This window comes from Myxocyprinus asiaticus, chromosome 10 (assembly GCF_019703515.2).
Source record: "Myxocyprinus asiaticus isolate MX2 ecotype Aquarium Trade chromosome 10, UBuf_Myxa_2, whole genome shotgun sequence".
NCBI lineage: Eukaryota > Metazoa > Chordata > Actinopteri > Cypriniformes > Catostomidae > Myxocyprinus > Myxocyprinus asiaticus.
The window spans coordinates 41,256,364-41,282,633 of record NC_059353.1 but is presented as its reverse complement, the minus strand read 5'-3'; the positions used below and the strand labels follow the sequence as shown (position 1 = coordinate 41,282,633).

Here is a 26,270-nt window from a genome sequence, read left to right as displayed (position 1 = left end):
TGGGATTTATGCACAGTCTCTAGTGTTTACTCAGAATGGTGCCAAAAACAAAAAAACATCCAGTGATCAGCAGTTACGTGAACAGAAACACCTTCTTGTTGAGAGAGGTCAATAGAGAATGGCCAGATTGGTTGGAGCTGACAGAAAGGCTACGGTAACTCAGATAATCACTCTTTACAATTGTAGTGAGCAGAATAGCATCTCAAAATGCACAACATGTCAAACCTTGAGGCAGATGGGCTACAACAGAAAAAGACGACGTCAGGCACTTTATTAGGACCATAGTGTTCCTATTAAAATGCTCAGTGAGTGTGTGTGTGTGTGTGTATGTATGTATATATATATATATATATATATATATATATATATATATATATATATATATATATATATATATGTGTGTGTGTGTGTGTGTATAACATATTACAGTTCTTTGAAATTAATGTAGAGTCTATTCAGTGTTGCTGACAGCTGATTTTATTCATGAAAGGTCATGTTTTCAACATATACACACTTCATTCTACTGTAAAACATTCATATTATCTCCATATTTGTGTCACTGTTTTAGTGCAGCATACTTCATTCCAGAAAAGATTGATTTAGTTTCACATTAAAGGGTTGCTCGGCGTGACTAAAAAGAGTAGTAAATACACACGCACACATTAAATAATATAAAACCTTATTCACAACAACATACAGCTGTTCAACAAGTCTGAATTATTTCCTCTTCATTGTTATTCCATGTCTTTTCACTCAGTTTTAATTCTTGCACCATACTGTATTATTTGAAACCGTATAATTTAAAGGTTGATCAATGAGAAGATAGTCACTCTTATCTGAATATCCCATGTTAAAAACAAACAGGCTGATAAACAAATTGGCTAGAAAAAACAAACTATGGTAGCATTTACTGTATGCCAAGTGACAGAAAACAGAAGAAAGTTCGCACTGAACAATAAACACAGAGCAAACTGAAATTCATAATCCAAGCCAATATTTTACTATTAGTGACTATTGGTGACAACATGTCCTTTATGTGCCAATAAATGTAATTGGATGATAATAAAACAATAAGGACATTACTATTTATATGTCCCCCACTTGGCTTGCCATGTTTAGGTCTGTTTGCTTTTATTGTGGATATATAATTTCAAACAGGGCAATTATGAGTTTACAAATAGATGGCCCTTTCATATAGAATGTATCTAATTTTGTGTTAAAAAGAATCCCTAATTCATCCATTAGATTAATTAACATCAAAATAACAACAAACACTGTTTCTGTACCTCTACATTCATCAAACAGGATGCACACCGTTAATAAAAATAAATAGAAAAATAAATCGAAAATCACATAATAAATGTGTTATAACATTGTATCTAATCAAATCAAATCAGGTTGAAATGTGCTAAAATTGGCACTTCTTTGAGAGGTCTCCATTCCATCCAACCAAGTTAAATGCCTCTTTATAAGATTCGTAGTCAGGCACGTCTTTAACCAGCATTCTGAAGCTGATCTCTTTATAAAGTCAACTTTGGCTAACATACTCTCCTCTCACATTCATAAGGTCTGAGTTTTCCCCAAAAACAGTTACGCAGGTGCTGCAGTTACTCTATATAGAGAGGAATTTGTACTGATGCGTGCTGTATGCTACTGTATGCTATACTGATGCACTGACATCTGCCATACTTAATACATTCCTGGTGTTAAAAGCAAAGTCTTCAACATATAAAAAGTTGAATTCACATAATTTTTCGATGTGCTTTAATGGACTGGGAATTCTTGCAAAAATGTCACTCCCTAAAGATGTCTTTTAAGAAACAACTGTGAGGCCCACAACAGCCTCTTTAATATGACAATGAATTCAATCCACCTTAGTTTAGGTCAATACACTTTAGTAAAAGACAAAAAATCTTGGTTGATGGCACTACAGTAAGAACTACAGCGCTCAACATTATTTAGTCAGTCAACTATGAATAATTTTTATATATACTGATAATCACTTACAGTATAACAACTACCAGTAATAAAAGTCTTAATTATGCCATAAAACTAGTTGAAAAAAAGATATACACCATTTTCCACAAATCTCAAGGCCCTGGTTCACAAGTGAAAGACACCACAAAAAATACACATTGACATGACATTATTATTATTTTTTTTTTTTGCATCAAGTGATGTACTAGAACAATTTTGTGTAAGAAACACAGTCACTCTGCTCAACCAGGATGGGTCCAAAGTTCCTGACCCCTTGCTAGAGATGCAATGCTCAGAAAAGCTAAAGTAGGTTTGTCAAAAATTAATCTGAAAAAGTGTTGTAAAGTAGAGGGAAGGAGCTTAAAGCACTGTGCATGCTGGCCACAGCTAATAATGGTAAATGCATCGATGCCTGTTATGTTTTTGTCAGCTTGGACAAGAGATGTTCCTGTTTGTGTTTTTTGTCTCAGAACTCTCTCAACTCTGTGGACCACAACAGAAGATCCTGTTGAAGATCTTGTTACACACACTGCACATTAACCGGCCCCATCAAGGCCTACCGAGAGCTTGGGGCAGCTTAGAGGGGGGCTGGGATGTCCTGAGGTTGGCTATGTCTCTCTCTCTATCCTTGTCCTGGAGACCCCCGGATCCCTCTTCTTGTCTCTCTGGAGAATGTCCAGTGGAGGAGCTCACTGAGAGATGGGTGCTGTAGGGGTGCTGGGTGTTGAAGGGGTGGATGGGTTCTGAGGGGTGCTCTGGTAGGAACGTAGAAGGACTTTGTGCTTTGTTGCCACCTCAACCCTGGTCCGCTGCTGTTGCTCCAGGAACTCCTTGAGGCGTGTGGTGGTGAAGGTAAGAGTCTGTCTCCGCAATCTCATTAGGTAAGCGTCCTGTAGCCACGAGTTGTTAAAGCAGTCTTTAATGGTCGGACGGGCCCTAAGACACAATAAGCACACATAAGACATCAGTTAGCTTTGAGAGACATTACCTGACCTGCATTGAAAGGTAGATGACTTGTCTTAAGAGTTGAAATGTGTAATGTCTTTGCAAAACGAATGACTGGCTTCAAACGAGTTGACACTTTTCAGGGGAATCAACCTACGAACTGTCTCAGAACAATAAAGGGATATTTCACCCAAAAATAAAAATTCTCTCATCATTTTCTCACTTTCATGCCATCCTAGATGTGTATGAATTTCTTTCTTCTGCTGAACACAAACAAAGATTTTTAAAAGAATACCTCAGCCCTGTAGGACCATACAATGCAAGTGAATGGTGACCAGACCTTTCAAGCTCTAAAAATCACATAAAGGCAGCATAAAAGTAATCCATATGACTCCAGTGTTTACAGTAAATCTATATCTTCAGAAGGGATATGATAGGTTTGGGTGAGAAACAGATCGATATTTAAGTCCTTTTTTTACTATAGATATCTCATTCTTTTACATTCTGAAAGTGAAACTGAAGATTTTTAATAAAAAATGATTGAAATATTGATCTGTTTCTCACACAAAGTTATTGCATTGCTTCAGAAGACATATATTAAACCACTGAAGACATACAGATTACTTGAATGCTGCCTTTATGTGATTTTTGGAGCTTCAAAGGTTTGGTCACCATTCACTTGCATTGTATAAACCTACAGAGCTGAAATATTGTCCTAAAAACTGTCCCTTTAAATGGGACTTAGCAGATATACTGTACGGGTAAATCTTATAAAAGGGGTCACGTTTAACCCCAAAATCAAAATAAATAAATACAAATTTAAAATTATACTTTGCATTAAAAAAAAAATATATATTTATAGGAGATTATTGTGAGATCATTTTCATGACAATTAGGCACATCCTAGAGTACATCCCAACACATTTTGAAACAAAAACCTTTTATTTAAATCAGCATAAACTAATACTTTGCAATTTAGATAATATACAATTGTTTCCACATTACAGTAAAGAGAATTAAATATTTTTGCATACAGTAATGAGAATTACTACTTCGTGAAATCCTAAAAATTACTTTTGTGAAAGTAATTTCACGATGCAACAAAAATGAGGTTCAAAATAAATCTTGAATTCAATTTAAATATGTTTTACTCACCAAGGGTAGCTGCACAGGATCTTCTTGAGGAACAGAGAGGCACTTTGGGACACATTTTGGTAGAGCTTACTGAGGTCAAACTTGGCTGCCAGGATTCTGGCCTCTGTCTCCGCAGGGTCATTCTCTGTAAATGGCAGTTTCCCGCTGAGCCTGAATGGTATACAAAGTTACAACACCAATGTGGAAAAAGTAAGATTTTCACATTTAACTCCATGAAATTCAGAAAGACAGGGCTGCAGTGGACAGCACTCACATGATGTAAGTTAGTACGCCAATGCTCCAGATCTCAGCTGGTGGACCCACCACATCCCCTTTCAACATCTCAGGAGCTTTCAGTAATCAGCAGGAATTCATGACATCAAAAACACAATTTACAGATTGCAAAAATATGCATAATTAATTTAAAAAAAGGAGAAGGAATTTAAAACCATGTCAATATAGAATGAAGAAGTATCAACATGTGATAAATATAATAAAGTTCAATATTGGGGAGTATGATATTAAAAGTAAGGATACTACTAAACTACATTTAACTGTTTTGAAGCAGTAGCGGAGCTTTTCTGGTAACTAGCGGTGTGGTGCTAATTCAGTGTTTTTAATGCCACTCTGTATTGCACACATAGCTTTGCAGCCGAGCGAGCGGGGGTAAACATCAAATGCACACTTCTAAAATATCCTCTTTTTCATTTGTACCTTTGAAAAATCAAATTAATTTTAAAGAAGTGAAGAAGGGACAGGGATGTACTTAAATGAGCATGATATCTTAATAAGTCAGAGCACTTGCACTGACCACAAGGCCATCACTCTGACAGCTTTAAAGTAGCTTTCCCAATGGTGATAAAGATTAGACAGGAAACCTCTGAAATCATTTATTCACAATATAATGCATAAAAATGATATCTTACACATATAGTCCAGTGTTCCAATGGGTGGGCTGAACTGCTTGAGGAAGAGTGGATTGAAGGTCTGTGCACTGCCAAAATCAATAATCTTTACCACATTCATGTAGGTGACAATGATATTGTCTGGTTTGATATCCAGATGCAGAATTCTGCGGCTGTGCAGATAATCCAGACCCTGAAGTATCTGTACGATATATGCCACCACGTCATCCTCAGAGTATCGGAATCTAGAAAGGGAAATAAACATTAAACTACAAATTCTAACCCGTATTACAGACACTATCAAGTCAAGTGATTAACAACCACTTTGGGGTATATTCACTTAACAGTTGCACCACTTTTGTGTGCTATTTTGGCGCAAAACAAAAAAATCAGCCTCTTATGTACTAACCAGAGGTGTATGGTAACGAATTACAAATATTCTCGTTACTGTAATTAAGTCGTTTTTCCCAGGAATTGTACTTTTTAAAGTAGTTTAAAAATAGTATATTTTTACTTGAGTACATTTTAAGTACTGTTACCATACTTTTACTGTGTTTTTTACTCTGCCTATGTTCACTACTTCGCTGTCCTGATTTATTTTTATCCATCAACGTGACTGACTCCCGTCAAATCAAATCACGCACAGAAAACTTGAATGGCAGCAGTAGAGGATGCGTCAAGCAGCAGTTCAATACCTGAACATGCATGGCCGCACCTGAAAGGGCTTTTCACGATGAAGACGAACATGATAAACTTTGAGTAATTTTCTATATTTAGCCTATGTTCTACATTTAGGGGTGCTCATTACATTGATTGCGACATCAAGACAACCACTGGTTGGTCTCTATAAAATCTAAAAGATTGAATTTATATTTGCTTACTTCTGTGGCCGCGCACTGTTTGATCAACAGGTGGCTAATGTGTGTGCGCTTTACATGCGTGTGTGTTCCGAGAGTCTAATGTGTATACGTGTCTAAACGGTCAAATACACATCAAAATTCCACCAAAATACACGTCTTGGCAAGGTATTAATGTAAAAAGTTATGTCTAAAGTGAACGTAAACAGTGGGACAAAAAGCAGATTTGCAGCAAAATGTCAGACTTAGTGTAAATGTAGCCTAATAGACCTGCCATTGTCTAGTATGCCATTAAAAGGCTATTAATCAAACAACAATAACAAGAAAATGAGAAAACCACTCACTGCTTTTGAATGAATAACTTTAGTAGCTTTAAAAGTATTTTTTTTATATATATATAATACCAACCCCTGATGTAGAGAGTTTGTAAATTTGACTAATAAATTACCAGGGAAGTAAAGATGGTGAAATTAACAATTTATAATTATGCTCAGCTTGTATCAAATTTTTCTAATGCCTGACAGAAAAGTATCAACCTTTGCAGAGCAATACTTCAGGTAAAATATTCCCACCAGTCACAAATACACTTGAGAAAATTGTGCACCATGCATTGGAATGAGTACACAACTATTTCTGGGCTTAAAATATACAAGAACTAAATCAATGCGGAACACTGAATCTCAAAAGGAATACAATGTGGCTACTTAAAGCCCAATGTGGCCCCAACTTTGCCCACCCCTGCTCTAAGCCTGGTACTAACCATCTGCAATCCAGATTAAGCAGGCACTATACACTCACTGAGCACGTTATTAGGAACACTATGGTCCTAATAAAGTGCCCGATGTGGTCTTCTGCTGTTGTAGCCCATCTGCCTCAAGGTTCGACATGTTGTGCATTCTGAGATGCTATTCTGCTCACTACAATTGTACAGAGTGATTATCTGAGTTTGCGTAGCCTTTCTGTCAGCTCGAACCAGTCTGGCCATTCTCCGTTGACCTCTTTCATCAACAAGGCATTTCCGTCAGCAGAACTGTCGCTCACTGGATGTTTTTTGTTTTTGGCACCATTCTGAGTGAACTCTAGGGACTGTTGTGCATGAAAATCCCAGGAGATCAGCAGTTACAGAAATACTCAAACCAGCCCGTCTGGCACCAACAATCATGCCACGGTCGAAATCACTGAGATCAAATTTTTCCCCATTCAGATGGTTGATGTTAACATTAACGGAAGCTCCTGACCCGTATCTGCATGATTTTATGCACTGCACTACTGCCACACGATTGGCTGATTAGATAATCGCACGAATATGTAGGTGTTCAGGTGTTCCTAATACAGTGCTCAGTGAGTGTATGTGCTGGAATAGCACTAAGCTGTATTTAAATTAAGTCTCTGTCATTCTTTTCAGTGCAAACATGCCTCCGTTCTTCGTAAATTAGGCTTATTATTACATATTGCACCTAAAATTCAAAACTCAGCTTTATTAGCCTGGCACAATTAACATTATGTTATTACCCCCCTTTGTATACTAGCCTTCCACACAATGCAATGCAAGAAATCCTGACTTGATGACATGCACTACAAGCGTAAAGACACATCATTCTGACCTGTCAGTCAAACTATAGAGCAGCTCCTTTCCTGAGCAGCACTCAGAGATGAGCACTAGGTAGCGTGGGGTGACGTAGGCCTCGTGAAGGGCCATGATCTTCTCGTGGTGGAGGGACTTCAGGATGTCATACTCCTGTAACACGGTCTGCTTGCTCTCAGGCTCATATGGAACAATCTTGGCCATGTACAGGTTACCAGTGGCGTTTTCTCGACACTCTCTGATTACACCAAAACGACCTCTGAGAGGTGAAGAAAAAAGTTATTTCAGGATGACAGTGGTTTGTAGTTGCATTGGCTGCAATATATTGTACAGTTTACACTACTACTGTAGGTGCAGTGCAGCATCACAGATTAACCAGGGCTGGGGACCAACATGGCATACAGTAGAATGACAAAAATGTCTCTAATATTTAAAATGTAAAGGCAAATATTGAATTCAAGTAATGTTTTTGATCTATTATCTAAAATATTTCATGATATTTTATTTATAGGCCTATTTATACAACAAGTCAAAAGTTTGGACACCCTTGAATGAATTTATGCATCTCATTATCTTAAAGGAATAGTTCACCCAAAAATTCTCTCATCATTTACTATCAGAAGAAAGAAAGTCATACACATCTGGGATGGCATGAGGGTGAGTAAATTATGAGAGAGAAAAAAATAATTTTTGGGTGAATTATCCCTTTAAACTCTTGATCTAAAGACATGCTTAAATGCTTGACATTTGTTTTGTGGACAAATATAAATTGTGACCATATGAATTTCTTTACAAAGCTAATTATTATTATTATTTTAAATAGATAAGTTGGTGAATAGTAAAAGGAAATATCTAATAATGCATTATTTATAGCTACTTATATATTTGATTTTGTTTACATTTTATAGGTAAGCTCATTATAGCCATATTTGTTCATACTAAGAATTAAAGCAATGTTCCGGGTTCAATTAAGCTCAATCAGCAGCATTTGTGGCACAGTGTTGATTACTACAAAATATAATTTAGACTCCTCAATTGTTTATTTTTTTAAAAAAGGCAAAAATTGTGGTTACAGTAAGGCACTTAAAATGGAAGTGAATGGGGCCAGTCCATAAACATTAAAATACATATTGTTTCAAAAGAACAGCCACAAGACATTTATTTTATACGTGTTAACATTATTTTAGTGTGATAACATTACTTCTTTACCTTATCTGTGTAAAGTTATATCCAACATTACAACCATGCCATGACAACAGAACACCGGTAAACCCTGTGAGTGATTTTATCACACTAACATAATGTAGAACTGAGATTTTATAACACTAAAATCATGTTGAAATGTATAATTTTCACATCTTGTGGCTATACTTTTGAAAGAGTGTGTATTTTAATGTTCATGGACTGACTCCATTAACTTCCATTGTAATTGCTTGATTGTAATATTTGCCCTTTCTTTATAAATAAACAAGGGATGAATCAAAATAATTTTTTGTGGTAATGAAAATTATTAAACAAATGCTGTCGATTGAGCTTAACTAATATTAAACCTGGAACATTCCTTTCGTTTCAAATAAATAATTTAATTGGAGTTTTGACATATGAATGGCACGCTGTTTGTTTTTAAATTATTTGAGAACAAAAGCCCTCATAAAGGAAAAAAAAAATCCTCTGAAAATGAAATTTGCCCCTTAATAAAAAAGCTTATTTCTGATACTGGTACAGAGCAATATGAAAGCGATCAGTCACTGACACTTTACCTTGCTTTCTCATCCATGAATGTGTACGGTTTCTGGGGCACTCCCTGCCTTAGGGTTGAGTCTCCAGGTTTTCCCGAAGGAGTCCTGCGCCCTGTAGGCGTGATGCGTCCAGATGGAGTGGCTCTTCCACTTGGGGTCAAACGACTGGGTGTGCCTGTACCCTCCCCTACAGGACTTAGGCTTGTAACCAACACCACCGGTGGTGAAAGGGCAGGAGAGGATGTATTTGGGGTGGCTGGGGTCACTTGCGCTGTGGTGGTAGCTGGGACATACATAGGCACTGAAGAGATAGGCTTGCCAATAGCAGGGGGAGGGGACACCAGAGATGGTGGGGATATGGGGGGAGTTTGGGCCGGGGGGATGACAGGGCTCTGAGGTTTGGGCAATACGACAGGGGGCGAGAGTTTGGCAGGAGGGGGCTGAGCTGCAGGGGAGGCTGGAGAGGGCTTCGCCATAGTTATGTTGAGGGTGGTCTTGGCTTTGGCTGGGATAGGAGTGCCAGGGGCTGGAGTTTGGATGTCAGGTACAGGACGATGGGCTGGGGCAAAGGGAGCAGGGGAAGGTGTAGAAGCTGAAACAGGAGCAGTAGGTGGAGAGATGGGCTTTACCTTCTGGGCCAAAGCAGAGGGGGCAGAAGTTGTTGGTGGAGCTGCAGGTTGCACACCAGCAGGCTTCATTGCAGGCACTAGTCATGGTAGATTTGACCACTGCAGGTCCAGGAGAAGATGAAAGTGTTTTGACAACAACTGTTCCGCTGGACTTTTGAGGTGCTGTAGAAAATAAAGAGATTTGAAAAAAGACAATGTGGTTATAAGGTGTATTAAAATCATTATGTGCAATGCAAAGTCTTTTGTTTTGGATTTTGGATCCTTCTTTAATCCAGTGGTTCATGACACGTGGTTCGTACTGATAGGGTTGCAGACACCAGGAACAAAAACTATGTTAAACGCAAAAACTAAAATGCAACTAACTAAATTATATAATTGTACATAGTTGGGATAGCAAAATAAATAGGGCTATAACCCTTTAAAGGGATAGTTCACCCAAAAATTATCATTATTTACTCACCCTCATGCCATCCCAGATGTGTATGACTTTCTTTCTGCTGCTGAACACACACAAAGATTTTTAGAAGAATATCTCAGCTCTGTAATGCCATGCAATGCAAGTGAATGGTGACCCTTTTAAGCTCCAAAAAAAACCCCCATAAAGGCAGCATAAATGTAATCCATATGACTCTTTGGTTAAATCCATTTCTTCAGAAGCGATATGATAGGTATGGGTGAGAAACAGATCAATATTTTGTTCATTCTGTTCAAATTATTTTGCACATTCTGAAAGTGAAAGTTAAAGTTGAGATTTATAGTAAAAATCAGAATCAGAAGATTGATCTGTTTCTCAGCCAAAGTGATTGCATCACTTCAGAATACGTATTTAACCACTGGAGTTGTATAAATTACTTTTATGCTGCCTTTGTGTGGTATTTGGAGCTTGAAAGGTCTGGTCACTATTCACTTGCATTATATGGACCTACAGAGCTGAAATATTCTTCTAAAAATCTTTGTTTGTGTTCAGCAGAAGAAAGAAAGTCATACACATCTGGGATGACATGAAAGTGAGTAAATGATGAGAGAATTTTAATTTTGGGGTGAACTGTCCCTTTAAAGGGGAGGAGGAAACTGTCCCCATATATTTTGTTGTTGATGTCTAAGGCTCTGTCTTCCAGTCAAATGGATCTGTCACTTGGGATGAAAGCCAAGTTAAGCAGATGCCAATATGGACAGGCTGTATGACATTCCTTTATTCTTATAAACCAAGAACAAAACTATGCAAGGTAAAAGAAAATACAACCAAGACTATATTAAATAAGGATTCACTTGCGATAAGGCTAAATATGGTTTTGTACGATTAATTATTGGCTGCAAGAGCATTAACTATCAAAATTCAAGAGACAGATAGAAACCAATAATAAATCATAATTTATTATTAATAATACTAAATTCTTATAATTTTAGGGGCTTTTTATTTACTTTTGTACAATAAACAATTTTGGTACTGTGCTGGGTGCCCACTCTGTCAAATATGAAATCTGAATCCTGAGGAAAAAACTGCTGAGAACCAGTACTCTAGTAGTCTACAAAACATTAGTGCACCTGTCGAGTCTAGGACCACTTTTTCAGACAAACTGCTGTAAGGTCCCTGGCCAGCCTTGTTGACACAGGCCACTCTGAATCTGTATGTGGCACCAGCTGGAAGGTCTGTGACATTGTAGTAACAGTCAGCCACACCGGTGGCTACAATCAGCCAGTTAGTCTCACCTAGGAACAGAAATATTATGACATAATTTTATATAGTATACTGACTAAAATAAAGAATAATGAACTGGAAGGATACATTTAAAAACATGTAAAACTTCTAAGATTTATAAGCAAATTGACATTTTTGCCACATGTGGAGAACAAAGAATCAGTTGCAATACCCATCTTATCCAAATGAGGGCAGAAGGAAATTACAAGAAATAATTATTTACATTATCAACCACAGTTTTTTAAATTTAGTTTTAAATTCTGTCAAAACTAATACTAAATTTTTCTTACACCAACTGAAATGAGAAACAATTTCAAGGGTGGAGTATTATGAAATATTATGAAACAAAACTGCTGAGAAAATGTTTAGCAATATTTATGTGACAATTCTACTTTGAGGCATTAATCAAAGCAAGCATTGCATGCTGGATTTGGTAGCAGGTTTTATAATTATTAATGTTGACCAACCCTCTGTCCTCCTCTCCAGAGAGTAGGTGCATGGTGCCGTGGTGTCTGAGGGTCTCCACACCACCAGGGCAGTGTTTTTATACTTCTGAGGAACCTCAGGGGTCCCAGGACTATTAGGCAGACCTAAAGAAGAAGAATTTTATAATTACTACTAGAAATGCTTATTTGGATAACCTGTCTCATCTCAACTATACAAAGATTTTACTTAAGATTCTGGACTGCAGTGGAGTCAGGGTTCCTACAACTTTTGACCAAAACATTTTTATATTAATCTCATTAATAAAATATTTGGTAACACTTTATAGTAACTTTCATTAATAAAACATTAAAAAACATTACATAATGCTTAACAGATCATTAGTTAATGTATATTCAAATAGTTAGAAACATGAGATAATGTGCTTGTTAATGTTAACTAATGAATTTAATTAACATTACATAATGCTTAACAGATCATTAGTTACTGTAAAATCAAATACTTACAGATATTATTGAGCTTTCATTCATATATGGCATTACACTTTTTAACACCTATAAATGATTTTAACAAATGTTACATAATGATTAACAGATTATTTGTTAATGTACATTTGAATGCTTAATGTCATTAAACTTTTTCATAAATGATTTATAAATGAGCTCATGCATTCATGTTTACAAATTATTCATTAATGTCCAGCTAATTAGTAACCAATGTCTGTAAAAGCCATACATTTACTGTTTGTGTGTTAATGTATTTAAGCATGCTTTTACTATTTACACATCTTTACAAATAATTTATTAATTATATGTTCATATTTTTGCAGTACCCAAACTAAAGTTAAAACTATTTATACATTGTAAATGTTTATAAAGGTTTACTAATGATTATTTAGTACATTTATGGGCATTGGACTTTGAGCTACAGTGTCAAAGTTTGTGTAAGGGGTGGTTTGTTCAATTAAGTTGTATGCTTCATATGATTTATAAATCATTTATAAATAAGTTTAATGATATTTGTAAGCATTCAAATGTACATTAAGAAGTGATCTGTTAATCGTTATGTAACATTTGTTAAAATCATATAAAGGTGTTAAAATGTAAAAAGCCATATAGGAATGAAAGTTTAATAGCATTTGTATGAATTTTAATTTACATTACATAATGCTTAACAGATCATTAGTTAAATTCATTAGTAAACATTACCAGGCACATTATCTCATATATCTAACTATCTGAATATACATTAACTAATGATGTTACACATTTGTAAATGTAAAAAAAAAAAAAAAAGATTTATTGAAAATTATTATAAAGTGTTGCCAAATATTTTTATTACTTAAATTATTATTATTTTATTTTATTTTTACTTTTAGAATTTATGAATAATTACCTTTTTTATTTTATTTTTTATAAATTTTCATTAATTTAAATTCCCCTATTATTTCCAGGTTTTCCATGAACGTGGGAACCATGTGGATAATGGGAGCAACAATAGAATATTTCAGCTAATGAAAAAACAGACAACTACATGATATTTGCACCTCTCTTAGAGAGTCACCTTTCTAATCAGCACTGAACCACAAACTTGTGAAGTGAATAATTTATGGCCTGGTGTTCTGGGAGAAAATGGCTTTGCACAATGATAAGCAGTACATTAGCCTGTTCATGCTGTTAGAAAGCTAATGGCATTTCAGTTCTGAAGGTTAAAAAAACTCCACATTGAGTCTAGCTCTGAACCATACACAAACTTGGTTCTAACTCTGTTGTGGCACGAGTTTGGGGCTCAACTATCTGTTTTTGACCAATGGGAAATGAGTGGAGTGTTTGGGAAACCTGAATGAAACAATAATTACACCGCAAAAAAATCATTTTCATGATCTTTTCATGGTCTTTTTTTCCAGTAAAAATATCTAAATATCCTTAAAACAAGATACATTTACATATACATAGCAAAATGACATAAATCTATCAACATTTAAAAAAAAAAAAAAAAAAGAAAGAAAGAAATTACCAGTGGGGTAAGAGAGATAAATTTAAGCATATCTAACAACATTTTGCTAGATTTCTCTGAAAACAAGAGATCATACCTTATGTTATTTTGTGTCTTAAGTAAATGTATCTTGTTTTAAGAATATTTTTTCACCTAAAAGTTTTCATATTTCACCTCTCTCTTAATGTCTCACTCTCTTTCTATCTCACACATCTATTCTCTTTCCCCATCAGTTGTTCTTCTACTTTCTCACACTGCTTAAGCACTTTTCTTTCTTTCTTTCTTTTATCTTAAACTTACAAGCAAGGGACACGACACATGAGCTGGTGACAGAGGCCAGTGGGTTTGAAGCCACACATTCATAAAGGCCTGCATCCTTCTTGGTGGTCTTCATAATCATCAGCAGCTGTCTCCCATCAGGGCAGGATATCAGGTTCATCCTTGGGTCAATCTCAAGTGGCTTCTTATCTGAAAATACACAAAGCCCCAGAGTAATAATGTTACTTCAATCTGGTGATCTTGAATGTTAATGTTGACATTTAACTTTGAGGTGACATTTAGTTTGAAGTGAGAACAGACCCTTCTATATATAGCCAAATATAAACAGTGTCAGTTTTGTCAGCTCAACAACTATTAATACACCTAGAATTCATGATTTAACACAGTACAGCTACACTTGAAAGATAACTTTTAAAGTTATTTTAGGCTCTTACATGTATGATCAAACACAATGTTAATGTAATGTTTTTTCTTACAAATAATGAACATTATATTAATGACATGCAATTAAATTCAAATGAAATTAGCATGAAATAAGCAACAGTGCTTGAGTTATGAAAGTTACAGTATTTATTTTTTATAGTGCATCAACTCTTTTATCTCAAAAGATTATGGGATATTTGATTCCTCACAATATAAGCCCTTTAAAAATTCTTGTACAGCAGTTTTATAATTAGCTGTAATGTCTACTGCACTCGATTTATGTTAGATTATCTTTAGTCCAACAGAAGCACATTTTATCATTTCGAATCAGACCTTTTATCCATGAGATGTGTGGGTGAGGGCTGCCAGCAGGGAGGCAACTAAGAGTCACGGGATCTCCTTCCAAGAGAACATGGTCCCTCAGTTTAATATGGAACACAGGAGGGAAGTCTAATTGTTAAGAGAATAAATTAACAGATTAGTGAGACAATGATACAGGTACTGAAGAAATTGCATATGAATAATTGATAAATTGATGATAAATGTAAATATGTTTATGAAAAAGCAGAAAGACATCCAACAGATGTCCTCTTTTTGTAGGAGCTAGTGCGAAAAACGTAAGCAAAATGTGTAATACCAGATGCTAGTCGAGTATACTGGCGAGAGTGAAGAGAGCCATTCTCCCTGGCGATGGAAGCTGGGATGTCTGGTTGGGAAACTGTCTTGTCTCTTTTTCCTCTTGTCAATCCCCAGCGGTCCCACCGTGATCTGCGTTCAATGTCTGCACCTGGGAAAGAAAGATTATGGTGTTTAAAGTAAAGAGAATTTACAACAACATGGCAGAAAACTAATGAAGCAGATCAAATAGGCACAAAAATGAACATTAAAGAAATAGTTCACCAAAAAAAGAAAGCTGACCAAATTTACCAGTATGCCTTTCTTACTTATGAAAAACACAAAAGGAGATGTTTTTATGAATATCACAGGCCGTCTACATAATACAATGGCAGTGAAACGTGCAAAAATGATGTCAGACACTGTAATATGCTCTGGCCCCCTCCCTGCTCGTCGTGGTGACGAGGTTTATAATAGATCAGTGTCACTGAATGGCTATATGTCTGAATGGTGTCTGGAGAATAGCACTGGATTTTTAGACAATTGGAAGAGTTTTTGGGGTAGACCTGACCTGCTAAAGAGAGACGGACTCCATCCCTCCAGGGAAGGTGCCGCTCTCCTCTCTAGTAATTTGGCTCATGATAGTATCTGACTAACTGGGGCCCAAGTCAGGAAGCAGACAAACTGGTTAATCCGAACATCTGCTAGCTGCCTTGAGATGTCACACAGGTCACATAAACTACAACACATAGAGACTGTATCACCTAGATATCACATTCCCCGAACTACCAAACACAAAACTCTCACTAAATCATTTAGAAAAAAATTGATTAAGGTCAAACTTAAAAAAAACTACAAAATTAAAGATAAACATCAAATGAAGGTAGGACTATTAAACATTAGATCTCTTTCTACCAAAGCACTAATTGTAAATGAAATTATTACAGATCATAGTTTGGATGCGCTCTGTTTGATCGAAACCTGGCTTAAACCAGATGAATATATTAGTTTAAATGAATATATTAGTTTAAATGAATCCACTCCCCCAGGTTATTGTTATAAACTTGAACCTCGTCTGAAGGGTAGAGAAGGAGGTGTTGCTACAATTTACAGTGAGGTTTTTAGTGTTACTAAGAGGACAGGATATAAGTTTAAGTTTTTTGAACTAATAATGCTTAATATGACACCGTCAGATATAAATAAAAAAAACTCTGTCATCTTTTGCCCTTGCTACAGTACATAGATCACCCAGGCCTTATTCTGATTTCCTTGGTGAATTTGCAAATTTTTTTATCAGATCTTGTAGTTACTGTAGATAGAGCTTTAATTGTTGGTGACTTCAACATTCACATAGATAATGAAAATGACATATTTGGATTAGCATTTATCGATATTCTCAACTCTCTTGGAGTCAGACAAAATATGACAGGACCAACTCATCGCCATAAGCTAGATTTATTTCTGTCATATGGAATTGATGTTGATACTATAAAAATTCTTCCACAGAGTGATGACATCTTAGATAATTACCTTGTCTCTTGTATGCTGCGATCAGCTAATGTTAATCAATCTACACCACACTATCGTTCAGGTAGAACTATTCTTTTGACCACTAAAGATAGCTTCACTAATAATCTTCCAGATATATCTCATACACTCAAATAACTTGATGAAATAACAGAAATATAAATACAGTCTTCTCTAGCACTCTTGATAGTGTCATCCCCCTTCGATTAAAGAAAATGTAAAAAAAAAAAAAAAAAAGCCCCGCACCATGATACAATGATCACACTCATGCTCTCATGAAAAATTAATTAGTTTCTGTTTGTTTCTTAATCAAAACCAATCTTGTGTCTTCCCCCACTGAAAAGACCAGCTTAACCAGCATGCAATACCCATGCTGGTCTAGGCTAGTTTATGCTGGTTAGTGATGGTCTAGCTGGTTGACCAGCATAGCCATGCTTTTCACCAGCAAAGCCTAGCTGGTGCAGCTGGTTGACCAGCATAGTCTTTCTGATGATGCTGGTTAGACTATGCTGGTCAACTAGCCTTTCTGATGAAGCTAATTATGCTAGTTTAAAAGCCTGGTGGGGATACCGCACACCAGCATCCCATGCTGGGGAACCAGAACCCAAAATAAGCTGGTCTTTTCAGCAGTGTCAGAAGATTTGAAATATGATGCAGGAGTCACATGGACTTCATTTGTGATACTTTTGGGTTATCTTTTAAGCTTTAAAGTGAGGCATTATCAACTGCCATTTTCATTTTTGGGTGAACTATTCCCTTGAGACAAGATGTCTTACTTTTCACAGCTGATTCGGACTGAATGCTTGACATGGAATCTAAAGATTCTGATGAGGCCCCTTTGACTGACTGAGTAGCCAGTTTGTTCGGTGGGACACCCATCCTCTTCAGACTGCCCCCCTCTGAGCTGGAACGCCGCAGTATGGAGAATATTGGTGTCCTCTTGATCTCTGTCTTGCCATCATTGTCCTCCTTCCTCTCTTCAGACTGGCTCCTAATCCTTGTGGATATGCTTGCCATGGTACTACCAATCTTCTTGCGCATGGCAAGTACAGGTGACTCAGAGGGCGCTTTGGACTCTGGCTCCAGGGGAGTTTCAGGGCCTCCATCCAACCTCATCATCTCTATCTCCTTCTTGTCTTGGGATCCTCTCCGTCCCAGTGCCCATGACAAACGACGCCTGGGTGCTGAAGCCTCCTCTTCTTTGAGCTTCTCCTCTCTCCTCTCCACTGATGGGGTCCTTTTCAAGCGCATGGATAGTCTCCTCATGAACCCAGGGTCCTTTTCTGCCTCACGTAAATCTTGAACTGATTTGGACTTCTCCTCCAACCTCCTTGGTACAAACTCTAAAGGAGCACCAATTGGCCCAGGACGATACATTTCTTCTGCTGTTTCAGGAGCAACAGTAGAGGGCTTTTCTTCTGTCTTTTGCCACGTCAAACGTTTAAGACTACGAGTTAGTGAGGACTCCCGCTTCTTAAATCGAGCTTCGAAGATCTCTTCAGAAGCAAGATCCTGGATGTTGCTTCCAGGAGATGGCTCTCGCTTAGGGGAGGCTCGGGTTGGAGTCTTAGGTGGACTCGGCTCTTTGGGAGGGTGCTCCGTTGATGCAACCCTAGAAAAGACTGCAGGATGTTCAGTGGTTTGCTGAATGTCTGATTTGGATGAAGCAGCTGACATGAGGGTTGGTTCAGAGGTGTGTCTGGAAATGGGTGCGTAGACTGGAATGGATGGTGGGGTGGATGTTGGTTTAAGGGTAGGCAAAGTAGCAGGTTCACTGGATGCCTGAACTGATGGTACCATTATGGTTTGCATGATACTGGCATACGCAGAAGTCCTACCATCTGGAAGCACTGTGCGTGCAGGGAGAGAGGGAGTCACATATGTTGAGACGCCACTCTGGGAAATGGGAGCTGGGGCAGCTGCTGGGGTCACCATGACTGAGCTGGTGGATATGGCGATCTCTGTAGACTTTGCTGATGCCTTATTATCTTCAACTTCTTTAACCTCCATCTCTGGAGCAGAATGCTCCATTTCTTTATCTGGCTCTTTATCTTCTCTTTCTTCATCTTCATCAACTTCTTCTATCACAGCTTTCAGGATTGAGGCAGTCTCCAGCTTACTGTCAGTCTCCTTTTGAGGCTCTTGAATGGTTCCTTCCAACTTGCTCTGGTCCTTTTCCTTTGTATCAGTCTCCCATGGTTTCTGATAAAGACTTCTGTCTTTATCTTTATTACTCATTGAATCAATAACGTCTTCCTCTAATTTTCTGTCCTTGTACATGATTGGCTCTTTTTCTTCATTGTTCTCTTTTTCATGTTTCTCTGGTTCTGGTGTATGGGGTTTTGGGGTGATGGGGCGAGAATCCAGCTTAACTGGCTCTGTGAGAGCAGACATAGATACAGCCTCTTGTAGACGTCTCTCCTCTATTTGCGCCAGTGGGATCTCTAGAGGTGCACCCATCCTTCGGTGCAGAGGCATGGGCTCTGGATCTCCCTGGCTGAAAGAAGCACTCTTGCGCAGTACCTTGGTCTTTGGGATGTCATCTCTAGGTGACTCACTGGATGCCGCTCTAACAAGTGGAGGGTTACCTAGGCGAGATGCCCGCACATAACGCTTCTCATCCCCCATACCTAAGGTCTCCAGAAGGGGACCTCGTAATCCGCTCATCTTGTTGTCTACAGAGCCACCCCTGAGGAGTCTCTGCCTCATTAGTTCCAATTTCAAGGCATAGTCTTCCTGGCTCAGCTTTGCAGCTCCTGGACTTGGGCTCCTCCGTGGAAGCTCCATAGATACAGACTTTTTTAGAATTTTATTTCCATCGGCAGGGCTCTCCTCTGCGCCCTCCTCTGGTTTAATAAGGAGTTGTAGGGCACTGTCAGCTGAGCTACCTCTACGTAGCTCTCCTCTACGACGTGCTCCCTCTGGCTCATCTGACTCCATACTTGAGCCTCTGCGCATTGGCCTCTTTGCCTGTTCTGCTCTTTTGTCAAGTTCTGCTGGTTCTTCATCAGATGAGCCTTTTTCTTCCTCTTGTGTTGACCTCTTCCGGGTTCGACCTCTAGCAGCTGCATCTCCACCCTCTCTCTCTGGTGTCTCCACTTCCATCGGCTCTGACTTCTGATGGCTTGATTCAGGCCTTTCAGCATTTCCGTTCGGTCTTCCGATCATCTCATCATCCCCTATAATTTCAGTCAGTGACATTCTAGATCCAGAGAATTCCATGTTGAGAGGCATTGGGATAAAAGGCAGCTCGTTAATGTCTTCATCAGAATCTGAAGATGATGAAGGTGGTGGTGAGCCTTGTTTCAGATGTCTTGGAACAGCAATAGAAATATGGCTGGAGGAGTCATCCAGTAACTCGTGTATAGACCTCATCACCATTTTAGATTTATAGCTGATGAGAGATCGCTGGAAGCGATTGTGTGACCATGGTTAAAAATGGCATACAGTAAGAATCTATAATGTTTTATTTAAGAACTAGTTCCACACTAACATCATCTTACCTGCCATTTCCTTCTGGACAAAAACTTTTTGAGGGATTCTGTACTGATGCTCTTACCCTTGTTCAGGGTCTAAAAGAGAGAATAATATATGTTCCAATAAAAATTGAAGTGTAATGAATGGTTACAATAAGAGTTATATAGGAATTAAATGGTTCTAAAATGTTCCAGCTAAAAGGGATAGTTATCACTATCACATAATATCACATAATATATCATTACAAATTTACCTAAAGGCAAAGTTCAACCCAAAAACAAAATTCTGTCATAATTTACCAATGTTCATGTTAATGTGTCTTGGAATACAAAAGGAGATGTTAGGCAGAATGTTAGCCTCAATCACCTTTCACTTTTATTGTATCTTTTTTCCATACAATGAAAGTGAATGGTGACTGAGAATTTTTTTTTTTTTTTGTATAACTTGTCCTTTTGCATTCCATGGAAGTAAGTCGTAAGTGTTTTAAACAACAAAAGGGTGATTAAATGATGAGCGAATTTTCATTTTTGGGTGAACTATGAGTTTATATTTAGTGTTACAATTTATATGTTATGTGAGAAACAAACAGATATATATAAAAAATAAAAATAAAAAAAAACACTGGCTTGAATTATTTACACTTGTAGCCTTTGCATTATGATATAGCACTAATGGGCACTGGATGCCCTTATGTCTAGAAATACCACTGGTAAATACAAGGATGTAGATTAATTTAAATAATGCATTTGGAAAGCAATAAGCCTAGAGGTGCATTTCCCCTTTACTACTCTACTCTGACATTACCTTGAACCAGGGGTGACGAAGACAATCGTTAGCATCAGGCCTCCTGCAGATAAAATAACATTGAACAAATTGGCAGTTAGCACAAAGTGCTCTTAGCAGTGGAAATCATTTTCTTGACAATAAATTATCAACAGGAACATGGTGCAGCAGATAGATTCCACTTACAATCTATCAGCCACCAGCAGTTTGATGACAAATCCCTTGGCTTCATGGCTGAGGTCGGTAAACATGTTTTCTTCAAAAGCCACATTATAATTCCTGATGTTGAGTACAGAACTGCGATCGTTTTCTCCCGCGAAAGGAGAAACTCCAGTTAGACTACAAAAAAAAAAAGAGTCTCTGGTTAACTTTAACAACCTACAATTTGACCGAGCAGTTGAAGACACTGGCGTTAGTGATGAACATTCTAGATATACATACAATGGAGTCCAAAGTCCAAGACCACTTGTGAAAATGCTTCTATTTTACAGTTTTATTTTATTTTCATACATATTCCTTTACAGATTATATTATCGGCATAACAATTTAAGAGAAAGGCTGAAACCAAAAAATTTACATGAATTTTAGAGTTTTTTAGTATTTGCTATGTCTGCCATTTGCTTTAATGACAGCCTGCACTCCAGCTTGCATAAACAAAACCTGATGATCCATGTTATGCCAGCATGATTTGATAATGTTCCAAAGAGCATCTTGTTTAAATAAACTCTACATGCTGAAAAATGTTACTTTATTGTAATACAGACAAATGACATTCTCTTACCATAAATAGGTTAGAACTCCAATAGGCCTGTAAGAAAAAAGTTAAGATTGTGAAAAAGAGACTAATATATTTATAACACTTTAGAGGCTGCAAACACATTTTATACAGGAGTGGTTTTGTGATGGAGAGTCCAGGTATGTTACCAGATGTCCGTTGCCTTGGAGACGGGTGTCTGGTTAACAATCTCTGGGGCGACAAATTCTGGAGTGCCATATTTGCAATACTGTGCCTCATCAAGTGTGAACTTTACAGCATTCCCAAAATCACATATGCAGATCTGATCACTGCTGGGGTCTGCCATGAGGATATTATCAGGCTGAATGGAAAAACAGAGGGGCCTTGTCAACACATCTTTGAGTACTGTGATTATTACATGCTTATAGAAGGAAATGGTGATGACAGCAAATTCCATAACATTTACCTTGATGTCCAGATGAAGTATATCATGCTGATGAAGATAGCTAATACCCTCCAACAGCTGTCTCACACTGGACCGGATCTGTAGTAAACATATACACATTGTAACTTTTGTTAGGCCTGTTGTTATAGAAATTTTCGGAGTAAATCAAAAAATGTATTTAGTCTAAATCTGTGCACTGTAGCATGAGGAATCTCCTTCAGTGACAGCACAAAATGCATCTCTATTGAAAAAAGAAATTGGCAAAGGCCAAGTTGTCTAAAGCATGGGAGCATTTTATAAAAGCTTAAAAGAAAAGAAACTCTTAATCATAGTTTCATTTGAGTTGTCATGTAAGGTGCTTTGACAGATTGCTTGTGCTGTTTAATGCAATTAAGAGATTTATTTTTGCCAGGGCATAGCCTACATTTTACTGGTATATTCTTATCTCTTTGTTTGGAGGAGAACATTGGGCAAGATGTGGAACAACATGTTTTTTGTTTTTTTTCTCCCAATTTGGAATGGCCAATTCCCAATGTGCTTTTAAGTCCTTGTGGTCACGTAGAGATTCGCCTCAGTCTGGGTGGCGGAGGATGAATCCCAGTTGCCTCCGCGTCTGAGATCGTCAACCCGCGCATCTTATCATGTGGCTTGTTGAGCGTGTTGCCACGGAGACATAGTGCATGTGGAGGCTTCACGCCATCAACCGCGCAACGATACGGCAACCACGCTCAACTCACCACATGCCCCACCGAGAACGAACAACATTATAGCGATCACGAGGAGGTTACCCCATGTGTCTCTACCCTCCCTAGCAACCGGGCCAATTTGGTTGCTTAGGAGACCTGGATGGAGTCACTCAGCACGCCCTGGGATTCGAACTAGCGAACTAGCGAACTCCAGGGGTGGTAGCCAGCATCTTTACCACTGAGGCACCCAGGCCCCGTTTTTTATTTTTATTTTATTTTTTTTATAAAATACAGGATTTAGTTTTTGTTTTGTTTATCCAATTAATCAATTAATAAAAAATACTGACAGACTCATATTTTTGGGGTAACTATCCCTTTAATAGACCAGTACTTTTTTACTTTTGATACTTAAGTACATTTGAAAGCAAATACTTTTGTACTTTTACTCAAGTGGAAATTTAAAAGGAGTAATTTCACTTTCACTGGAGTAATATTTCATCAGGGTATCTGTACTTTTACTCAACTGCAGGATTGGTGTACTTTGTCCACAACTGAACAGATGTAACTTTGTAGGCAGGCATGACAGGAGCAAGCAAAGATGATACGATGATACAAATCAGTAAATCATAAAATAAAACAGAACATAAACCAGAACATAAACTAGACTTGACTATGACGACTATAACTAGACAATGCAGAGACGATGAAACGGCATTGCAATACTCGACAAAGGACTAGATAACATGAGGGCTATAAATATACAGACATGGGTAACAAGTAAACAAGACAACAAATTACAGACCAGAACTAATAATATAAGAACCAATAACAGAACAGATAAAATAACAAGACTATTAAACATACACAACCGTTCAAAAGTTTGGGGTCACTTACTCATGGCTGCCCAACACGTCAAACTATGTTACAGAATAATGTACTCAGACCTTGTTTGACACTTTTCTCATCACTTTAGAAAGATCAAATTGGTTCACTCACCTCTGACTCTGTTACTGTTGATTTCTTTGTTAGCCTTTCCAGAAGCTCCTCATGGCATCTTTACATATTGTCAAAGGCAATAACAGTGACTGGAAAAGCCTGTGATCCACTCATCATTGCTAACACATGTGAAAAGCAAGTGTTATTGTGCATGACTGGTTATGAGTAAGTACATACAGTATGTGTGTATCTATGTAAGTGCATGTTTTATGAAAGATGTCTTCTCTATGTGTGGCTTTGCTGGAGACTCTGACTTGAAGTATTTGTGACAGTCAAAGTGCAGATTGACCGAATCACTGCACTCCAAAATGATTCTGGGCATATTACTATGGCAGGTGTAAAATATGAGGTATTTATAAAAATGTTACACTAGATAAATACGGAAAAGAGGTACAGATTACACAAGTACAAATTCATAGCTTCAAAAGAGCAATTCATTGCAAGCACTTCTCTGCAAACTTTAGGGTTTTTGATCATCCACTGTGGGGAAAACAGTTAGTCTCATCAGTTAGCAACTTAAGTCTGAACAGGCTGAAGGACTGTGCCAAGTTTGATGGATGTAGCTTGAAAGCTCTAAGATGAATTGCAGTTTCAAATGTTGGACTTGGTTTAGGGATTTTGAAAAAACCTTAACCCAAATTTCTATAATAACTGTATATTGGCTTTGTCAAGCCAACATAATTAAACATGCTTTTACAATTGGTGATTCCTAAAGCTCTCAGAGATGTAAAACAAGGATACAGCTCTGTAATAATGATGACAGCATTCTTCTTCTCAAAGGCATCGTGGAAGTAAAGGATCCTTTCATGGTCCAGCTGAGACAAGATGTTCATCTCTCTCAGAGCCGAGGCCTTCCTTTTAGCTCGAGCCGAGATAAACTTAGCTGCAAATTCCTTCTTTCCCACCTTCTGTGTCACTCGTTTTACATACGAGAATGCCCCTCTGAGGGAAAAAAACAGTTTTTATCACATCACGGAAAAAAAATAATTGGAAAAGACTTGAAGATGAGTTTTAATAATCAGCTGAGCCATAGCATGATTAAGCAAATGAAAAGATCATTACTTTTAACTATGTAATTTGCACTGACATACCTGAATGTCGACATATGTCAAAGTGACTATTAATCTTTTACTGATGAATGGTTTATTTACCAAAAGTAATCAGCGCTCATTAATACAAAGGTGACGTGTTTCATGCTTTTAATTTTTATGTTATATGGGATTGGATACTTTCTTCTATCCTAGTTTGTAAAGATGGGTAGTAACAAATTACATGTTATGAAAATCAAGTTCTTGTAATTGGATTAAATTACATTTAAAAATACTCGTAAATTTTAATGTACATGATTACATGTTAATTAGGCAACAGCAATAAATTGTTCATAATTTTTTGATCACCGTACTTTTTCTCTTTTTTTAAAAATCTTTTACATTTTTCACTCTAAATCAGAGCCTACCTAATTATTATTTGAATGATCACTCTGTGTGTAATATAACCATGTGTGGCTATGTGTTTGGAAGGGTTTTGTCCATCAAACACATCAAAATGCCCAAATATACAACATTACATATTCACAATTTAATGTAATTGCATTTGTTTTAGTTTCATGAATTGCTTTTGTACTCAGCTTTGAAAATGAAAATAAATGCTTTAGTGATAACTTTGAGGCCATTTTTGTGACGTTGATTCTTAAAAAATAACTGGTCTGATCTCTTACCACACATGTATTGCGTTTGTTAGCAATAAAGAATGGAATATATTTTCCTTCCTCTTTGTATATTTATGTTAAAATGGTACAAGATTATCCTACTCAAATGCAAGTGACATTAAATAAAAGAGTTAGGTTGGAAGTTATCCAAAAAGTAATCCAAAAGTAATGGGATTGGATAACCCCAAAAAATTTAATCTGCGTGATTACATTACTGATTGCAATTTTTTTCATGTAATTTGTAATGAGTACCCAATTACAATTCAGAAGCAATCTACCCAGCACTGTAAATGTGCAAAGATGACTGTAAAGGAACAGTTCACCCAAAACTGAAAATTCTCTCATTATTCACTTACCCTGATGCCATCCCAGATGTGTGTGAATGTCTTTCTTCAGCAGAACACAAATTAAGATGATTAAGATAGAGCTCTGTCAGGTCCTTATAATGGAAGTACACGGGTGCCAGCACTTTGACGGTCCAAAAGTCACATTTAAGCAGCATATAAGTAATCCATGCGACTCCAGTCGATCAATAAATGTCTTCGATAGGTTTATGTAAGAAGCAAGTTGATAATTAAAATGTTTATAACTTTAAATCGGCGCTTCCATCCAGGGCTCTGATGCAGTTTGAAAAGGCCAAACTCTCGCGTGAAGTTCGTTCTTATGTTGTAAATAAGCGCCGCTTC

General features: G+C 37.3%; 1 protein-coding gene across 1 annotated transcript in view; it reads right to left on the bottom strand.

Moving 5' to 3' along the window:
- Positions 1-460: 460 nt before the first annotated feature.
- Positions 461-26,270, bottom strand: part of LOC127447338 (striated muscle preferentially expressed protein kinase-like) — a 149,979-nt gene continuing 124,169 nt past the window's right edge. The window contains 21 exon segments of the mRNA XM_051709161.1: positions 461-2,913; positions 4,078-4,227; positions 4,331-4,406; positions 4,983-5,206; positions 7,423-7,662; positions 9,164-9,849; positions 9,851-9,933; positions 11,317-11,481; positions 11,938-12,060; positions 14,210-14,377; positions 14,945-15,061; positions 15,249-15,398; positions 17,530-20,161; positions 20,257-20,325; positions 21,035-21,077; positions 21,200-21,352; positions 21,795-21,821; positions 21,938-22,110; positions 22,216-22,293; positions 23,877-23,934; positions 24,618-24,818. Of these exon segments, the coding sequence (XP_051565121.1) occupies positions 2,667-2,913; positions 4,078-4,227; positions 4,331-4,406; positions 4,983-5,206; positions 7,423-7,662; positions 9,164-9,849; positions 9,851-9,933; positions 11,317-11,481; positions 11,938-12,060; positions 14,210-14,377; positions 14,945-15,061; positions 15,249-15,398; positions 17,530-20,161; positions 20,257-20,325; positions 21,035-21,077; positions 21,200-21,352; positions 21,795-21,821; positions 21,938-22,110; positions 22,216-22,293; positions 23,877-23,934; positions 24,618-24,818 (5,863 nt within the window). The 3' untranslated portion in view covers positions 461-2,666.